This window comes from Vigna umbellata, chromosome 4, assembly GCF_029865625.1.
Source record: "Vigna umbellata cultivar VRB3 chromosome 4, Vumbellata_1.0, whole genome shotgun sequence".
Lineage (NCBI taxonomy): Eukaryota > Viridiplantae > Streptophyta > Magnoliopsida > Fabales > Fabaceae > Vigna > Vigna umbellata.
In genome coordinates this window covers 54375585-54395751 of record NC_142168.1, presented here as the reverse complement: position 1 = coordinate 54395751, position 20167 = coordinate 54375585, and the positions used below count along the sequence as shown (strand labels likewise).

At 35.6% G+C, this 20167-nt stretch overlaps 1 protein-coding gene across 1 annotated transcript; it reads left to right on the top strand.

The window, feature by feature from the left end:
- The first annotated feature begins 10298 nt into the window (after positions 1 to 10298).
- Positions 10299 to 11855, top strand: LOC124836688 (Methyltransferase-related protein). The gene is made up of 2 exons (XM_047311861.2): positions 10299 to 10813; positions 11493 to 11855. The coding sequence occupies exons 1-2, from the start codon at positions 10655 to 10657 to the stop codon at positions 11595 to 11597; spliced, it is 264 nt and encodes an 87-aa protein (XP_047167817.1). The 5' UTR covers positions 10299 to 10654; the 3' UTR covers positions 11598 to 11855.
- Positions 11856 to 20167: the final 8312 nt, after the last annotated feature.

Sequence of the window (20167 nt, the reverse complement as noted above, 5' to 3'; positions counted from 1 at the left end):
GATCTCACCCCTGGACTGATACATTTGCTGCCTAAGTTTCATGGTTTTGCAGGAGAATGCCCACACAGACATTTGGAGGAGCTCCACATCATGTGCTCTTCAATGAAGCCTCCAGATGTCCCTCTTGATTACATTTTCTTGAGCGCATTTCCGCATTCATTACAAGGAGCAGCTAAGGATTGGAAAGACTCTCTTCCTCTGAGATCCGTTACCGATTGGGGATATCTTGAGCATCAATTTCTGAGCAAATTTTCCCCTGTGCAATATGCTTACAGCAACGGTCTTGGATGGAATGACCCTACCTTGGGATGGTATGATGCTCCACAGCATCAATATCAAGAACCACCATTCCAGAGTACTTTTATGCCTCCACCAGTCCAGCAATACGAGAGTCAGCAGTATAGTGCTCCTGCCGAAATAGCTCCTCAGCCTTCTACTTCTGAGCCTACATTGAAGGAGTTGTTGGAGCAGATGACCATGCAGAACCTTCAGTTTCGGCAAGAGAACATGCAGTTCCAGCAAGAAATAGGAGCTGCCATTCAGAGTATGACTGATCAGATAGGGCAGATGGCCACTCAACTCACTGAGGAACAGTCTCAAGATTCAGAGTTACCATTTCAGACTATTCAGATTCCAGATGATGATGATAGTGGCATCAACATAGAAGATGGGGAGAAGAGTCATGAACTTACTATTGTGCCATCTACTTTCCCATCATACTATGTCCCTACTCTTGCACCTGAGGAGAGTGATGAGTATTTTGAGGAGCAGGCAGAAATAAGCAGTAACCCTGAACCAGGTAGACCACCTTCATCTTCCCACACTTTTGCAATCTTCAAGGAAGAGGAGGTAAGCATACCTCAATTTGATTATGTTGATGATTATGTGGTTGAGAGGTATACTGATGATTATATTGTTGTTGAGTCTGATTTTAATTTCCCCTCTATGCATGATGAGAACCAATTTTTGCTGTCGCATCCGAATGTTTATTCTCCATGCATTGAACATGAATCTGAGTCTGCAGTTGATATTGCTTGTGATTTTGAAATTGATTCATGTTCTGAGGATGTATCTGAGGTTCAGTCTGATAAATTGGGATTGGGTGTTATACCTCTGCATGCCATTTCTTTGGAGCCACATTGCACTACCCATGTTGCAGGAGGTACACAGGAATTTGACCAACATGCACCCACAGTGGAAAATAAAGGTGCTAACACTGACAAAAGCTTCAAGATCAATAGGCACCAGCTGAACCTGCTCATCGACAATCTTTGCTTCTTAGATCCAGCTGTGGATGATATCTCCCTGCTAGATCAAATCTGGAGGATGAAGCAATTCTTCCTCAAAACTTCCTGGCTGGATCCAATGGCGGAAGACATCCCCCTGCAAGTCCAAAATTGGCAACTGCCACCATGATCAGGGGAGTTTTCTTTCTCTCTTCTCCCCTTTTCCTCACTTTTATTGCACTTTGTCGATATCTGATGACTGTTCTGATTGTTTGATCTGCTGATTGTGACACATTGAGGACACTGTGTAGTTTAAGTGTGGTCTATTGGGGGAGATTTTTATTTGTCTTTGTTAGTTTTTGTTTTCTTGGTTAAATTTTTTCTTTTCTAGGTTATTTTTGTCGTGTCTTGTGTACAGTTTTACATGTTTCTCTTGATTTCTGGACTTTGTTTAGGTTGTAGATGTGTCTTTCACTTCATTGATACTCTGATTTGTTTGAAATCCTTGCTTTTCTTTGCTTGGGAAGATGGTTATGATTTTTGAGAGTTGAATTGATTGTGACAGAATTACCCTGTGTGAGATTTGAGCCACTTTATGTTCTTTCTTGTGTGTGATATGTCTCTTGATTGCTTGCGCATATGCCTTGGCTTGACTCTTTTTGATGATTCTTGATTGATATGCATGTTTGGAAGTGATAAAGGCAATTTTGTTCTTGAGCCTCTCTAGCCAAATAAGCTTACCTTGTTTTGATCCTTTGATAACCCCTTTTGAGCCTATACTTTCCCCTATTTCTTTGTTTTGAAGCTCATACACTAGCCCTAAGTGAAAAACCATGATTACCTTAACCTTAGGGAATTTTGGAGCTTTGGAAGTGTTTTGGGAACAAGTGTGGTCTCTTAGGGGTTTCTGATGAGTTGGCTAGTTGGTTCCTCTTCTTGTTTTGTTTTGGTAAATATATGTGTATCTTGTCTTTTACAGTTTTGTTTTGAAAAGAGAAGAAAAGAAAAGAGACAGGATGAAAAAAAAGAGAGCAGAAAAACAGTAAAAAAATGAAAAAAAAAATTGTGAATAATTGTGAATAATGGAGTCAAGAAGAGGACGGAAGTAGAGGTTGTGGGTGTGTTTGAATGTGTTTACACTTGTTCCCCATTGCTCCTCTGTTCCTTATGGTTTGTAGCTTCTTATCCAGATATATCTTCCCTTGTCCTTTGCCCCATTACAACCATGAAAAGACCTTTTGATTTGAACATGCGTATGTGCTTGAGTTTTGATATTAGAGGCTTGCCAAGTCTGTTGTTGTTTGCTTTCTTGAGTGCATTGAGTTGAAATTCTTCACCTTATACACTTGAGAGAAACACTGATAGTGCATCTGTGAGGTTTTGTTACTTTTGATTCACCTCTTGAACTGATTGATCATTTTGCCATGTTTTGAATTGCTTGGATGATTTCATGAGTATCTGCTTTCTTTGATTTTGTGTTGGATATTATCTACTTCCTTTCTTGGTCCAGATTCCTTGAGAACTGTGTAATTCTGTTTCTGTCATTGTTAATCTTTGTTTTGTGTTCGCTGAATTGTGTCACTTCCCTGGATGTCCTCTGAACTATTCCTTGATTTGCGTCTTGATTTTGCCCAGGAGTGCAAAAGACTAAGTGTGGTCTATTTTGATGAACCAATATTTTCCTCACTTCACTTAGTTTAATGTGCTAGAATTAGTCAGGGAATTATGCTTAAACGTCCGGTATTTTCCTGTTTTTCCTAATTGTGCTTAATTTGATCGGAAATTCTTATTTTAACTAATTTGAATTATCTGAGCTTATTATTTTGCATTATTAATTATGGGAAAATTTTGGATAACTTTTTGGGACATTAGAAAGCTAAATGAGAAATGGAAATTGAGCCAATGCATCTTAGCCATTTTTATTTTCGCTGGCTGCCGCGTGAATGTTGTGTCAACTTGTGTGTCTTCGTTTGAGTTCAATTCTTATCCGTTTTCCATGCAATTTTTTTTCATAGTTTCGTCTGGATGTCTATTTTAACGTATAGTTTTTACTTTGTTCAAATTCGTTCTGTGCTGTTCCCAGTATTTATTTTACTCTCATATGTCAGTCCAGTAATTACTGTTTGAGTGATTTCTAATCTGTTGCATTGTTTGCTTGCTGTTTAGTAATTGTGGTGGCTGGAATTGATCATTGGACAGTGCTAAAACCTCCCAACACTCTTAAACAAGGAATCCAACAGCTTGGGAGGCACTCACGGCCTCCACATCTCATAATTGTGCTTTAAGAGGAAAAAGTGCAAGCTGCCACATTGGAGAATTTTTCTTTGGAAAATTAAATGTGTGAGTCCGTGAAGCTGGAAGGAATGAGGGGGCCACCACTCACATTATTTTACATTGGCTTAGTAAAGCTCACGGGAAGGAGGTAGCAGGCAGGAGAGGAAATTCATTCTTTTGGCTTAGGAAAAAGTGTAGCTGATTTAATTTGGAGAAGCTTAAAGGGGTGTGACGGCTGGAAGAAGTGAAGACGCTGATCCACTTTTCTTTTTGGAAGCACACGTTTATTCCAGCAGCACTTTTGGAGCATCCAGCACGTGAATGAAAGGGGCTTCATTTAGTGAAAAGAAAGAAACCACATGGGCCCATGACAATTCATTTTGTCAAGCACATATTCACGGAGATAATTTGATGAGGTGCAGCCCATGTGCAAAAGGCAATTACTGCACACGCCACACAGCAGCTTACGGATTCCATTTAATTGGGGGTGTGTCCAGCACACAGCAGCACACGTCCACGCCACGGCCCAGCTAGCGTTCAGCACACCCGGCCCACACTTGGCTGCACACATCCAGCAGCTTGGAGATTAAGGCATGGTCCAACAGGGGTGTGCACAGCAACGTGAAGGAGCGTCCAGGAGGTGGCATCCAGCAGTCCAGCTTTCATCAACAAACATCACGGTGCAGTGGCAGCTGTAAGCACTTTTGGAGGTGCACACGGTAGGTCCAGTGGCATCTGGAAGCAGCTGCCACGTTCATGGTCCAGCAAGGAGAGCAGCGGTGCACGCAGAAAATACACGGTTCAGAAGCAAGTACACGGTCCAGAAAAAAAATAGAGGGGTGCGTGGAGAGAATGGAAGGTGCACACAGAGAAAAACAAGTCCAGCTTTGGAGAATGGAAGGGTTACGGAGAGGAGAGCCGCAACCTAGAAAAGAGAGGAATTTTTATCCAGAAAGGAGGAGCTGCACGGGTAGGGTCCTGGATTTTTAATTTTTTCTGGAATGCTCCAGCCGCAACCATGTAGAAACATATCTTCTCTGCTATGGAGGCTACGGCTGAGGCAGGGACTCTAGGTTGATTTTCAGTAGCAAAGGATGTAGATTTTCTTTCTTTAGGGAAGCATGGTGCATTGTGTAGAACGTCCTGGAAACAACACTCTGGAGTTGTGCATTTATTTGCTGAAGAGTAGCGTCAATTCCAGCTGGGAGAAGTGGTGCACGCGGACTAAAATGGAACGCATCCGCTGATTCATTTGGAGTAACCGAGAAGAATTTGTCATTCTCTTTAGAATAGGCACCCGTTTCTTTTGATTGAAGTTTATTCCAGAAGCACATTTCATTTTCTTTTTTTTAGAAGCACACGGTGATTGATGATTTCATTTGGAGCAGTTGGCCCATTTCAGTCTTAACTTTATTGTTCATGCATTTACTTTTAAGTGGTATGTCCGTGAATGATATGCGTTGTTATGTATTCAATAAGCAATTCATTTCTTTAGTTCAATAGTTGCATTTTAACAGGTTAACCGCATTCGCTGAATTATACTTCTGCTACGTTGAATTCCATAATGTTAAATACATTTTCTTCCAAACTTGATTTATGCTTTAATTAGTTTACACACTTTAGGACAGTTGAATTTAATATTTTCACTTACTTTAATGATTTTATGTTCGGTTGTTTTTAATTTTCGGTTTCATTTTTTTAGTCAAATTGCAATCACAAAACCCCCCCACTACGTGTTTGATCTGAGACTGAACCAAAATTGGTCCTTGAGAGACGACCTAGGAGTCACTTCCTAGTACTATACTGCATTCTTTTATGCACAACTTTTGTGAGAGGTGCGACCCTCTCATCAATCCCTATCAATTAATTTTGCATTACGATTAGTAGCTTAAGACAACCAGAACTCACATCCCCATTCCTGAGCAATATTGCTTCTGGGAAGAATTCTCCATAACCTAAATTGTAAGATACCTTATGGTACTCATGCAAATCATACATCATGCTAATAAATGAGTTAAACAAAGCAAGCATTGAGTGAAGAAGAATTATCCTAATAATTAATGAAAGAAGCATATATAATTAAGAATTAATTCAATACATGAGAGTTTACAAAGTTTTACATCATTCCCCAACAACAAATAGAATTTAGTTCACCATTGGCATGGTGAAACTAGATAAATAATGGAAAAGAATGAAAGATAAAACCCTAGAAGTTGAAGATAAGAGCTTCTGCATCCAAATCCGCCTCCGAGAGGTCAAAGGGTGTGTTTCTGCGCCTCTTCTATCAAAAGATACCTTCCCTAGGTCGTTCAAATCATTAAATAGTTCGAAATAATAACAGAAAACACATCCCAAGCCCAATCGCCAGCGCTCAGTGCCCCACTAATGAAGAATTTATGAACACCGAAAAACGGCGCCACAAACTTGTTTAACAATCGACAAGTGTGACCGAATCGTATCAAGTAATAAAACTAGGTAAGACCAAGTATCGTTCTCCCAAAGGACTCACGGCCTAGTTAGTTATATGATTTGTTGATTATTTTAGACTTGTAAACAATTGATTGTAGGTTTAAATGCAAAAGACAGTAATTAAACATGTATGCATGAATTTGATCAATGGAAAAGAGGAAAACAAACACTTTAATGAATTAGATGGATGAGTATGTTGTTGGGGTTATCAATTTCATCTTATCCACTCTCATATACTTTTAGGAATTCATCATTCTTTTCATCAATTGCTAATGCCACTCTCTAAATCACCTTGCAAGAAGTCTATCCTTAATTATGAGTTCATACAATTCCTAGAATTCCTAGTAATTAGTTCTGAAGTGCAGGAGCTTAAAGGCAACCAATATGCTTTTGGGAGAAATTCTCCGGATCTACATTTCCCCGTATGTTCCCATATCGACAAAATCAATAATCATGGCAATGAATGAGTTAAACAAAGCAAGTTTTAAGCAAAGAGGAAAATCCCTAACTAAAGATGAAAGAAAGCATGTATCTTAATATAAGATGTAAAACACAAATTCCATATATGAGAGTTTCACAAGACTACATTGATTCCCCAACAACAATACAAGGTTTAGTTCACCATATTCATGGTGAAACTAGATGAACAATAATGAATGAAAGAAAGATAGAACCCTAGAAAGATGCGGAGGTAGCCTGAGCATCCAAGATCTTCCTGCAAGGGGTGGAAAAGAGAGTGTTTGCTTCGTCTCAGCCAAAGATACAAACCCTAGGACGTCCTAAAGCTTATATATTATTCTAAAATATACAGAAAATTAGGCCCAAGCCCAAAATAGTGCCGCTCAACGGTAAACTACCGCTCAACGGTAAGTTCGTGAGTTGTTTTCCTCCCTTAGCGGCCTTTTCACCCCTCAGCGGATCCACCGTGATTGCCTGAGTGCCGCTCAGCGGTAAACTGCCGCTCAGCGGCAATTGCGGCTTCTCCTTTTGCACTTTTTTTATGTCTTTTCTGATTCCATCTCTATCCTTCTTCACTTCTTTCACCAAATTCACCTTAAAACCTACATAAAACACTGAAATCAAGCATAAACCTGTCCAGCTCTCTTATTTCTAAAAATATACCCAAAAGCATGATTTCAAGCTAGTTTCTAAGTGTTAAAGGTTGCTTTTAGTATCAATTTTAAGCATGAAAATAACAGTTTTTCAACTGTTATCACCCACTTAGGGCGCCCGGGCGGCGTGCCGAATCATATGATGCTCAGGGTCAGCTCAAAATGAAAGCAAGTGTGCGACTTGAGGAAGTAGCGCTCAGCGCCCCAAAAAGGGCGCCCAAGCACGAGCCAGAGACTTCCTGCATTGAGAGCTTCAAAAAAGGGGCAGCCAAGCGTGAGACAGTGTACTCCGGCACTGAGGGCCCCTAAAATGGTGCTCAGCGTTGCTGCGATCCTCCTTTCTAATGTGTTTCCAGCTCTTCCTGAGTTCCAACTCCTTACTACTTCAACTCTTCCAAATCATCTCAATTCCCGTTGAAAACAAGGAAATCTAGCATAAAATCATTAAATTGACCTTCAACTCTCTTATTCACATAAATAACACAAAACTATGATTTCAAGCTAGTTTCTAAGTCAAAAAGGGTGTTTTTAGTATCAAATAACGGTAAATTCAACCGTTATCACCACTCCATTTTATTGTGGTGAATAAGGACATGTAGTTTGATGCAAGATGTCTTTAGAGTTCATGAATTCTATTAATTCAGTCTTAAAATATTTCCTTTCATTGTCTAATCGAATAACCTTAATAGATGTGTTAAATTGTGTGACGATCAGATGATAGAAGGAACGAACCACATCACACACATCACTTTTATGTTTAAGAAAATATACCAAGGTTACCCGAGTACAATCGTCAACAAAACTGATAAACCATTTTTTTTTCATTATGTGTAGATTGTGGGGCAGGGCCCCAAGCATCTGTGTGAATAAATGAAAATGAAAAATCAATTTTGTTATTTCTTAAAGAAAACACAACATGATGATCTTTTGCCATAACATAAGTTTCACAAAAAAAATCAAAAATATTGCATTTATGAAATAGTAATGGAAATAATTTTTTTAAATAACCAAAAGAGGGATGTCCCAACCGTCTATGCCATAACCAAATTTTCTTTTTGTTTTTATTTTGTGTGTGATCATTCGCAAGACAAGCCAACTCTTTTTTATGGGTCTATTGTGAAACATTTTCAAGATAATACAGTCTTTCACTCTCTCTATCATTGGAAATCTTCTCATTGGAATGAATGTTCTAAAAAAGACAATGGGTTGGGTAAAACAAGGCAACATAAGAATGTGATTTGGTTAACTTGCTAACGGAGATAAGATTACAGTTTAATGTAGGAACAAATAAAACTTCAGGAATCGATAAGGAGGGTGAGAGGGATATAGTACCTATACCTTCAATAGGAGATGAGACCCCATTGACATTAATAATAACGATCTTAGAACAATTAGAGGAAAAATTAGTAAATATATGAGGATCACAAGTCATATTATCAGTAGCACTTGAATCAATTATCCAATTACTACCCTTAGTAACAACAGAAAGATTAAGGACAAAGTTAGATATACCTGACTTGGTCACAAATCCAGCAGTAGTAGAAATATAACTCTTGGAAGTCGCGGAAGTTCCAGAATCATGTTTCTCGAATTGATTTTTAGCAGAAGAAGCCATCAGAAATATTCAATGAAAAAAGAAACAATAATTCTTATATTATAGAGGATATCAGTGTTTGGCTCAGATACCATATTAAAAGGATTAAAGAATAATTATCATGTATTATTTCAAAGAGTTATATATATATATATATATATATATATATATATATATATATATATATATATATATATATATATAATGATCCTATAATTCTTGGTCTATTAAATGAATGACAAATGACAAGTGCACAAATCTGCACAAATTATAATGATATCTAAATTATAACTAATACAATATTTGATTACCTAATATCGGTTAATAGAATATTTAACCTATCTTAACATGTAGATGCATTAAAATTTCAAAAATAAAAAGTATGAACAAAATCAAAATCTTTTTCTTTTGATTTTTCATTTAAAATTAAATTACATAGGATAAAGTCAATTATTGTCAAACCCAAATAGAATTTTAAAAATATTTTTCTATTTTTCTTTTGTATACTAATTTTGAGTATTCTAATACCTTCTTTTGTATTTAACTTAATCCTTTACCAATCCAATATCTAAAACCCATTTTTTTAGGTTGTTTTTAATAAACTATTATAATAATTCCTTCTATTTTATTTTAGATTTTTGTTCATCGTTCTATTTGATTCCGGTTGCAACAATTATAAGGATAAAGTTTCATTTTTTTTTATTTTTTATCCTTTCACCCTGTTTATAATTCTTCTACAGGGACAATGTCAACGAATTATTAGAAAATATATATTAAAAAAGAAAAAGTAAACGTTGTTTTGAGACTAAACACAATTAGTATTGCTTTTTGTTCTAACCATAGAACAGCAGCCATTAGGCCCAAACATTTAAAGTAAAGTTTATTTATTGTAGAATATGAAATCAGGTGTGAGCTGGCCCCACTATCGCATGCTTATCTTCTAGATGCACTCCAACCTCCAACGTTGACTACACATCAAAATTACAAATTCGCGTATATTTTATCAGCATACCATGGATAAATTAATATTTTACTCAACTTACATAATTCTTTTATACATTGTTAAATTTCAAATTTGTAATTAATTTAGAACAATTGTGTGTACTAACTTTATAGATTATCTTTATGTTTTCTTAATGTAAAGTGCCTATAAGGTTCATCAATAACTATTTTTTTTTAAAAGTTAATTACTAGTTTTAATTGATTCTTTTTAACTACTTTTTTTTTTTGTCAAATTATGTAACTCAAGTTTTTTTCTAAATTAAATCAACTCAAGTCAAATAGATTAATTTATTAGATATTGAGTTGAAATAAATCAGTTTAACTCGATTTATTTTTGTGTCGGTTAGAAAATTTGGATCCTAACTTAATTGATTACATATTACCGAATTCACTCATTTAAAAGTATTTTATCTTATTTTCTTAATTTATTTAATATATTTATTATAATATATCGGCTTAATTCATCATTACAATATTTAAAAGATAATTACTAACAATATTCATAAGATTATTTATTTTTTTACTACAAATATCAACTAAATCCCCGTGTATATAGCGATAATAATAGATGAAATTGAAATAAAATCTTTAGACATTATTATTCTATTGTCGACTTTTGGCTATGATTAGCCAAAAAAGCTGACCCAATATGCAAACGGGAGAAGCAGTTGGAGAAGCCAACTTTTGACATTGTAAACAAATCTCATTCTCAAGCAAACTCTCCCAAAGTCACGAAGTGGTTGTTGAGAATTTTCCTTTTTTCAAACAAAACAAAAGGAACAACTCAACACGTTCTGGTTTTTCTCAGAGACACCCTTTTACTATTTCTCTTCTCCTTCTCAAAAAAAAAAAAAACACACCCAACATTCTCGTACCTTTCTGGGGTGTCAACGATTTTCCCTCATTCATTTTCCATTGCCAAAAAAATCATACCCTGAAATTAAAACATATTTTTTGGTGGGGGCGTGTCGTGAGAGATGTGCCCTTTAAGGTTTATCTTGGTGTTCTTCTCCGCCGTTCTGGCCGGTTATTTTGCCTGGAGAACAGTGCGTTCTGACCCGAAGATCGAGGTGTTTTCTGAGGATTCTGCTGAAGAAGATAGATCATCCAAGAAGGAAGATTTTGATTTCAAAAAGGTACCCTTAAAACCATGTTTGTTTCTACGATGATCCTCGTTAGAAAATAGGATAAGCCAATTCACCTTTTGAAATTTTACGGTCGATAGTTAGTTTCCTAGGATGAACAATTAGGGTTGTTAAGGTTGCTGCATAACTTTTCAGGACAGGTTTATGGTTTTTGTAAGAGAATAAAAATTCCAAATTAATGTTTCAGAGCTGGTAAGTTAATTTTTGTTTTAATGCAAAGCTTCTTTAGTTCATATTTATGAATTTTAAGGATTTAACAGAGTTTGGCGTTCTTTTTAAAAGATAAAAAGATATGCTTCGAAATTCAGGTTTTGGAGAAATTTATGGACATGTAAATTACTTTGTTTAATTCAACATTTTTTATTGAATTTGTGTAATTTTTTTTAATGTATTTCTGCGAATTTGGGTTAGCTTGTCGGAGGAAGTTTGCAATTTTCCTATATATTATATTTTTCACGATTTTTAATTAATGCAAGATTCTGGTTTGAGGTTTATGTCGGAACAAATTCAGAGATTTTTAGATGGGAATGTAGAATAAACTCCCAAAAAGTTGAAATTCCTTTTGTTGTCGATAAGTTTTTTTTTTTTTTTTTCAATACATAATTTCTATAGTTGATATTTGAGTTTAGTCTTGGTTTGTTGTTGACCAGAAAGTTGATTTATTTTTCAGATGATCGAGAATGGATTTTGGGTTTTCATTGACATGGCTAGTGGAAGGTACCTATGGAGGAATTTGAAGCAAACCAAGAAAGATGCTGAATTGAAGAGCTCTTAAAAGGGACCCTCTTCTTTAACCATTAGTCTTTTTTATGATTTGTCTTGTGCAACCTAATATAAATTATTGTATTTTCACTTCTCTTTGTGGATTCAAGAATGTTTGGTGCATAAATTGGGGAGAGAAAAACCATCGTGGAAATCTCATTATTCTGCATATTCTCATTGTTTAGATTTTTTCCTTTTCTTCCATTTCCATGTAAAAACCTCTAAATGGCATCACTTATGGCAAGCTTAGACATGGATTTAGTTGATGAAATTGAAAAACCCTAGACATTGTTTGATAAGGTGATTAGAAAATGTTCTCTCTTGTTATTCAATTTGTTTCTGGTGGATTCACTAGTGCAGCGAGGGGCTTTTACCGCGGTTATTTTTCACTATACGTCGCGGTTTACGAACCGCGGCATATTCAGCCGCGGTAGTAAGTCAGAGACTTTAGGCCGCGGTTATGACCGCGGTATATAGGTTGCGGAATATGTCGCGGTTGTCCAAAGAACCGCTGCCTAAATCCTTTTTTAAAAAAAAAAAATTTTGTCCACTATATGCCGCGGTTGGGGTTACAACCGCGGCATATTCCCCTGCAGTTTTTTAAAATTGCAGGTCTGTTTTTGTGATATCCACTACCACAAAAACAGACCTGCATATAGTAGTGTCTTGAATCTCTGCAAAAGACAATTCATATTAATTAGTGTATATGAATTCAACATTTGGGAAAAAATCAAAATTTGTTAAAGTTATCAAAATTTGTTAAAGTTACCACTAATGAAGAAATCATGTTAAGAATGCAAAAGGGCATAAATACCTGGAACAGGGGCGACGAAAAAGCTTGGTGCAACAAAGGGGAATGGCAGCAGGAGAGAAATGACAGGCGTTTCAAACGATTTTGATCGGCTAAAACTATTTTTTATCGTCAAAAATGGGAAATGACCGAACAATTTTGAGTTTAAACGGTCAAGAAACGAGGGAACTGAGATGGGTGGTCGGCGGGAGAAGAAAACTCGAAGTTGTTGAGCGTCTGCGCGAACAAGACGATACTGTTCCAAAGTTTTATTTTTTAACTCTGACTGGGGAATCTACCGCGGTTCACTACTTAACCGCGGTATAAGATGGCATTTTTGAAACTATTTTTAAACTATATGTCGCGGTTCGGCGGCAACCGCGGTATAAGATGGCATTTTTGAAATTATTTTTAAACTATATGCCGCGGTTCGGCGGCAACCGCAGTATAAGATGGCATTTTTGAAATTATTTTTAAACTATATGCCGCGGTTCGGAGGGCAACCGCGGTATATTCCTCTAAATATTTCAAATTCATTTTAAATTTATTTCAGGTAGGAGAATAGGTTGCGGTTACTCTCAGAACCGCGGCATATACCCCTGTAACTTCTGAAATTCTCTGACTCAGTCAGCCCCTGCAATAAATTGGCAGGGGTATATGCCGCGGTTTTCCAGAGAACCGCGGCATATAGGCTGTTATTTAATTTTTTTTTTCAGACGTGGCGTCAAAGGGGATGGTTGACTGGCGTATATGCCGCGGTTCCCCTCTGAACCGCGGCATATTCCTTCGATTTATTTACAAAACTGCCACCGCGCACCATTATGCTGCGGTTTCTAGTGAACCGTGGCATAATGTGCGCTGTAAAAACCCAATTTTTTACTAGTGATTCAACAGTTTGTGGTAATGTCAATGTGATTAGCTCAACAATAATGCAAGATTTTTCACTAAATAGATAGCTTCTCAACCTTGTATAAAACATTTATTTAATTATATATTAACCTATTAGATTAATAATTAATTAGTTAAACTATCTTTTTAGTTACTAACACATTCAGGTATTTTACTTTTAGCCTTTAACAATTTTTTTCTTAAATTTTGGTTATTCAAATGTTTATAGATTTTTCATATAATATCTAAAACAGATATTATTTATATTTAACTTCAATCAGTTTTAAATTCTCAATAAAGTATCTATTTGTAGTTTTCATTTGTTAATAATCTATTTTTTCAAATTACCTACCAAATAAGTTATAAAATTTTAGTTTAAGTTTCTGAAAAAATATTGCATTTTATCTTTAATATTATATTTTCCCTTTTATTTTGTAGATGAAATGTTTATTTTTTTCATCAAAATAACCTATATGTTTTTCATCGTGCAATAATTTAATATTGAAAGCAGGAGGTGTAAGATTGATTTATTAATTATTTAAGAGATTTATTTTATTCATAAGATATATAAAGTGGTTATTATAATATAATTTTATTAAAAGATATATAAAGTAGTTATTAAAAGTAGATATATATATATTGAAAAGATATAAGATTTATTGTGTGTGATTTTTTCTGTATAAGAAATTTAAAAAAAAAATCTAAAAAACACAAATAAAAAAAGTAATTAAAAATATATTTAATATTTTATTGTTATTAGAAGGATCACCTATCTAAGTTTTTAAGGTTGAAAGTGAAGTCATCAATATACATACTAAACAAATGAATGAATGAGTATTAGGCTTAGTGAAAGAATGTGACATAAGGAGAAGTTTTATATACTAAATATAGGGAAACTAACATTTTGTTTGCTAGCTCGTATGTGTTTTCAAAGTTAAGAAAAATATTGTTACGGGTTTTGATGAATATTTTCAATTCATCTTTTAAAGTTAAAACAATGAGTATGTATTCCTCATTCATTCATTGTGAAACCCATAACATCCGGAGGATCAAAACTTTGTTTTCAAAACTCAATAATTTTTTGCGAAATCTATAACTTCCGGAGACTACCAAGGTACGTGCAGCAACGATGACTTCTGATCGCATTTGTAAGGACTGCGAATGAGGACGAAGAAGATGAGGTACTTGAGTAAATTTTCGTATACTTTACCTACAAAGAGAAAACACAACTAGGTATTTTCTCGTTTACCAATCTTAAATATTTTAAAATTGTGGGGGTGTAGGTAATTTTACTTAATTACTCGAAAAAATAAATTTTGGCTTTTCACCTAATGATATTGATAGTATTCTAAATTTGAAAATGGTGATTGTGTCATTATATGTTTGTATGTGGATGACATGTTAAATTTTGGTACACGCAATGAGATTGTCGCTAGAACTAAATTGTTTCTAGGATCAAACTTTGACATGAAAGACATGGGTGAAGCCAATGTGTTTTTAGGTATTAGAATCATAAGGAAGGGAGATAGCATATTATTATCCCAAGAACAATATATTGAGAAACTTTTTAAGAAGTTTATGTTTTATGACCTCACCAGTGAGTACCCCTTATGATGCTAATTCCAAATTAATGAAAAAATATAAGAGAATCATTATCTCAGTCTCAGTATACCCAGATAATTGGGAGCTTATTGCACTTGATGAGTTTTTTCTAGACCTGATATTGCTTGTGCAGTAGGTAGATTGAGTAGGACCACTCAATATCCAAATCAGGAACACTGGGATGCAATGGCTAGGCTTATGAGATACTTAAGAGGTTCAATGGATTATGCGATTGAATATAGTGGATTTTCCGTTGTACTAGAAGGGTACAGTGATGCTAACTGGATCTCTGATTCAGATGAGACAAAATCCACTAGTGGTTATTGATAACAGTTGAAAAACTGTTATTTTCATGCTTAAAATTGATACTAAAAGCAACCTTTAACACTTAGAAATTAGCTTGAAATCATGCTTTTGGTCATATTTTTAGAAATAAGAGAGCTGGACAGGTTTATGCTTGATTTCAGTGTTTTTGTGCAGGTTTTAAGGTGAATTTGGTGAAAGAAGTGAAGAAGGACAAAGATGGAATCAGAAAAGACATCAAAAAGTGCAAAAGGAGAAGCCGCAACTGCCGCTCAGCGGCAGTTTACCGCTGAGCGGCACTCAGGCAGTCACGTTGGATCCGCTGAGGGGTGAAAAGGCCGCTGAGGGGAGAAAAACAACTCACGCACTTACCGCCGAGCTGTAGTTTACCGCTGAGCGGAACTATTTTTGGGCTTGGGCCTAATTTTCTGTAATTTTAGAATAGTATATAAGCTTTAGGACGTCCTAGGGTTTGTATCTTTGGTAGAGACGAAGCAAACACTCTCTTTTCCACCCCTTGAAGGAAGATCTTGGATGCTCAGGCTACCTCCTCCTCTTTCTAGGGTTTTATCTTTCATTCTTTCATTATTGTTCATCTAGTTTCACCATGAATATGGTGAACTAAACCTTGTATTGTTGTTGGGGAATCAATGTAGTCTTGTGAAACTCTCATATATGGAATTTGATTTAATGTCTTATATTAAGATATATGCTTTCTTTCATCTTTAGCTAGGGTTTTTCCTCTTTGCTTATTGCTTGCTTTGTTTAACTCATTCATTGCCATGATTATTGATTTTGTCGATACGGGAACGTACGGTGAAGTCTAGATCCGGGGAATTTCTCCCAATAGCATATTGGTTGCCTTTAAGCTCCTGCACTTTAAGAACTAATTACTAGGAATGCTAGGAATTGTATGAACTCGTAATTACGGATAGGCCTTCTTGCAAGGTGATTTAGAGAGTGGCATTAGAATTGATGATAAGAATGATGAATTCCTAAAAATATATGAGAGTGGATAAGATGAAATTGATAACCCCAACAACATACTCATCCATCTAATTCATTGAAGTGTTTGTATTCTGTTTTTCTCCATTGATCAAATTCATGCATACATATTTAATTACTGTCTTTTGCATTTAAACCTACAATCAATTTGTTCTTAAGTCTTAAATAATCAACAAATCACATAGCTAAACTAGGCCGTGAGTCCTTTGGGAAAACGATACTTGGTCTTACCTTGTTTTATTACTTGATACGATTTGGTCACACTTGCCGATTGTTCAAAAAGTTTGTGGCGCCGTTTTTCGGTGTTCATAAATTTGTCATTAGTTATATATTCACACTTGGGGGTGGTGCGACTACATGAAGATCAGCCAAGCAAAAAATTATTGCAAGAACAACAATGGAATCTGAGTTTGTCGTTCTTAAGATGGCTCGTAGTGAGGCTGAGTGGTTAAAAAGCTTTTTAGCAAACATTCCACTAGGAATGAAACCAACCCCATCAGTGTCAATACACTGTGATTGTCAATCGGCAATAGCTATAGATAAAAACAAGAATTACAATGGAAAGAATGGAGACACAATTTGGTGAAGCAACTGCTAAAGAACTATTTCCATTGACTATGTGAAGTCAGAACGAAATCTAGTAGATCCTCTGACAAAACCCCTAGGAAGACAAATGATATTAGAAACATCGAGGGGCATGAGATTTAAGCCACTTGCAAACAAACAAGTGATGGTAACCCAACCTTTGTGATTGGAGATCCCATGAATAAGGTTTATATGGGTAAAAACAAGTCACTTGTTAGTTCTGATAGCATTAAATGGATTTTAAACAATTATGTGCATTCCTATGGTGTGTGTGTATAAGTGCTAGAGACTGCATTATTGATAGGCTAAACCTTGTTATTAAAATTCTATGTGGTGAAAGAATTTTAGTTTAAACAAAGTTTTTAATGATTTTCATATCCCTTATAGGTGGTGTATGATTTGTAGCATACACTTGATGAAATCACCTATATGAGTGTCGAGTGGTGCCGCTTGCATGAGATCTTAGCATGATCTCGAAAGCACTCATGAATATCGGACACGCGCATGGCCTAGTAAGCACAACACAACGATAACAACAAGGATTGTGGGGGTGTATTGTGATTGATAAACCTCTAACACATGTCAAGTGTCTTTGGTTCATATATCTTGCTATACCAACTACATTGTGTGTTAAGTATCTCAATCTAAGACTGGTTCATATAGCTTGCTATGAGACCAAGGATAAAAGTTTCTTATCTTTCTTTTAATGTTTGAATTAAAGACATTGTATTGTTTGCAACTTTTTGCAATATGTGAGGGATTGTTGTAATATATTAATATTCTATTGCAAAAGTAAATTCTGAACGTTGGCTTTGGAAGTTTTAGAACATTAATAATTTTTATTAGTTGGCAACGTTAATTGTTTTAAAGAGGTGCAACGTTCAAACTTTTTAAGAGCAACAATCAACAATTTTTAAGTGTTCCAACGTTAAAATATTTATTGCTTTTATTTTCTTTTAATGATTTTATTCTCCCCTAGCTCTATAAATAGAGAGCTCTTCCTCCATTCCAAGACACACCAAAAATCAGTTTTCTCATTCTCCTCTCTTCGTACTTTCATCCTCTTTTCCTCTTCTAAAATATTCTGGGTTTATTTTATACTCTTTTTAGAGATCCTTGTTAGTTTTGAGATCCTCAGAGATATTCTAGAAAGTTCTTGTTGTATCCTGGGGGACTTGCACAATACACCGCGGATAAGTCCTTAAGGACAATGAAGAATCTACACGCCTCATGAAATATTGTTCGTGATTATGTCAGCTTTTATACAACATGTATTCTGTCATAACGAGGAGGATACCCATAAAAGGCATTGTGTGTGCATTTTAGTGAAAAGAATTTTATTTCTTTATTTATTTGTTTTATTCCTTCCTTAAAGGAAAGGGTAATTGAAAATCTTTTAATTTATTTTCAAAAAGGCCTTGAACTTTAATCAAATTTTGGTGTTTTATTTTTTTAAAGAAAATGTTTTAACTTTGTTATGGTAGCTTATCCTTTCATTCTTGTTTATGAGTTTCTTTTATTTTACTGCAATGATTATTTTATATTACATGCGAACGGGGATGATTCATGTGAAAATGATCAACAACGAAATATGAGAATGGGATAAGATCAAGAAATAACAGAAAATCTTAGAGTTTAATTCCATCGTTAATTTTACCAATTTTTCAATAAATTTTGGGTGTAAGACATTTTAATTTATTCATTTTAATAAAGTGGTGACATTTATTTAAAGTACCTATTTGAAATTGGGTTAATCATATAGTTATAAAAATTAGAAAGATGAAAAATTGAGGTGTTAATACATGTCTTTCATCAACATTATAGATAACATTTTATGTTTTAACTTATCTCTAATAAGATTAGAGAAATTGTTTCAACTAGTATGATAAGAAAACAAAAATATTAAGGCATGTGTCAAAATATATTTATATCAAAATATTTAATTTATTATACATCAAACTTGAAACAATAATACGTTTTGAATAAAAATCACTCTAATATTATTATCGTGAAACTCATTTAAATATAATTATTATTATGTTGATTATGCCTTTTGAAATAAGGTTCGATGAATGTAGGAAATAGTTTCATTGGCTTTTATGGTTCAACATTGTGATTCTTTATTATACACAATAAGTAGGTGATGAGTCAATATTTTGTTCACTTCACTTAGTTTATTTTGCTAGAATTAATCAGGGAATTGTGCTTAAATGTCCGGTATTTTTCCGTTTTTGCTAATTGTGCTTAATTTGACCAAAAATTCTTATTTTAATTAATTTGAATTATTTGAGCTAATTATTTTCATCATTGATTGTAGGAAAAATTTTAAAAATACAATTTGGGACATTTGGAGGTGAAAAGAAATGCCACATCAATTATATTTTAAAATAAAATGAAAGAGAGGTGTGGATTTCATTTAAAGAAGTGTGTACAAGAAGGAGGACATTATGGTAATTTTACTCTTTGAGAGGGGTACTTCATTATTGAAAAAAGGTGCATCCAGCAAATTGAAGTACATAAATGGTCCAGAGTTGGTTTGGTTTGGACGGTGATTCAAAGAAGAAAGGACGAGAAATGGAGGGCCCCACCTTATTCTATTTGGCATCCAGGAGCAGCAATTGATGGAAGAAATTAATTAAAATATGATAATGGGAGACCAAAACCGTGAAGCTTGATGGAATAAGGGTGTCAGGGAGAAGCACATTTGATTCATGCTAATTTATTTTGTTTGTGGCCCACTTGTTGGATTATTTTTACGTGGAAGCAAAACCAATACACACGGCCCACACCTTCTTCCATACAGCAGCATGTGGTGGCAAAGGTAGAAACAGCAGAGAGGAGACTTGACACGCACACGGAAGGAGAATCCAACACAAGCTTGGAGGGGTGCACACGGAAATAACGGCCTTCACACGTCCAAGCAAGCGTCCACGTTCCAGCAACAGCTGCCACGTCCACACAGCACATCCAGCGGGTGTGCATGAAGGAATTCCACGCGGCCCAGCCATAGTCCAGTAGGAGCAGATTGGTCACGGTCCACAGCAGCAGAAGAGGGGTGCACGGTAATTTAATTTTGCCAGCACACTCCATGCACACGGCCAGCAGTAAAAAAAGAACCAGCAGGAGTTTTTGAAGGAACTACAGCACGCTGATTGGGCTGAAAAGAAGCAGGAACCACGCGTCCAAGGGGCCTTCATTTAGGTGTGCATGGAGAGGAAGGGTGCTACGACCAACAGCTTCAACAAGGGTCCAGCAGCTTTGAAGAGGCACCACGGTCCAGTAGGGGTGTGTCCAGCAAGAAGTGAAGCTACGTCCAGCAGAAGCAGTTGCGCGTCCAGCAACTTGGCACCACGTAAGAGGGGTTGAGTCCAGCAAAGGTGGGAGTGCACGGGAAGAGAAGGAAAAAAAGC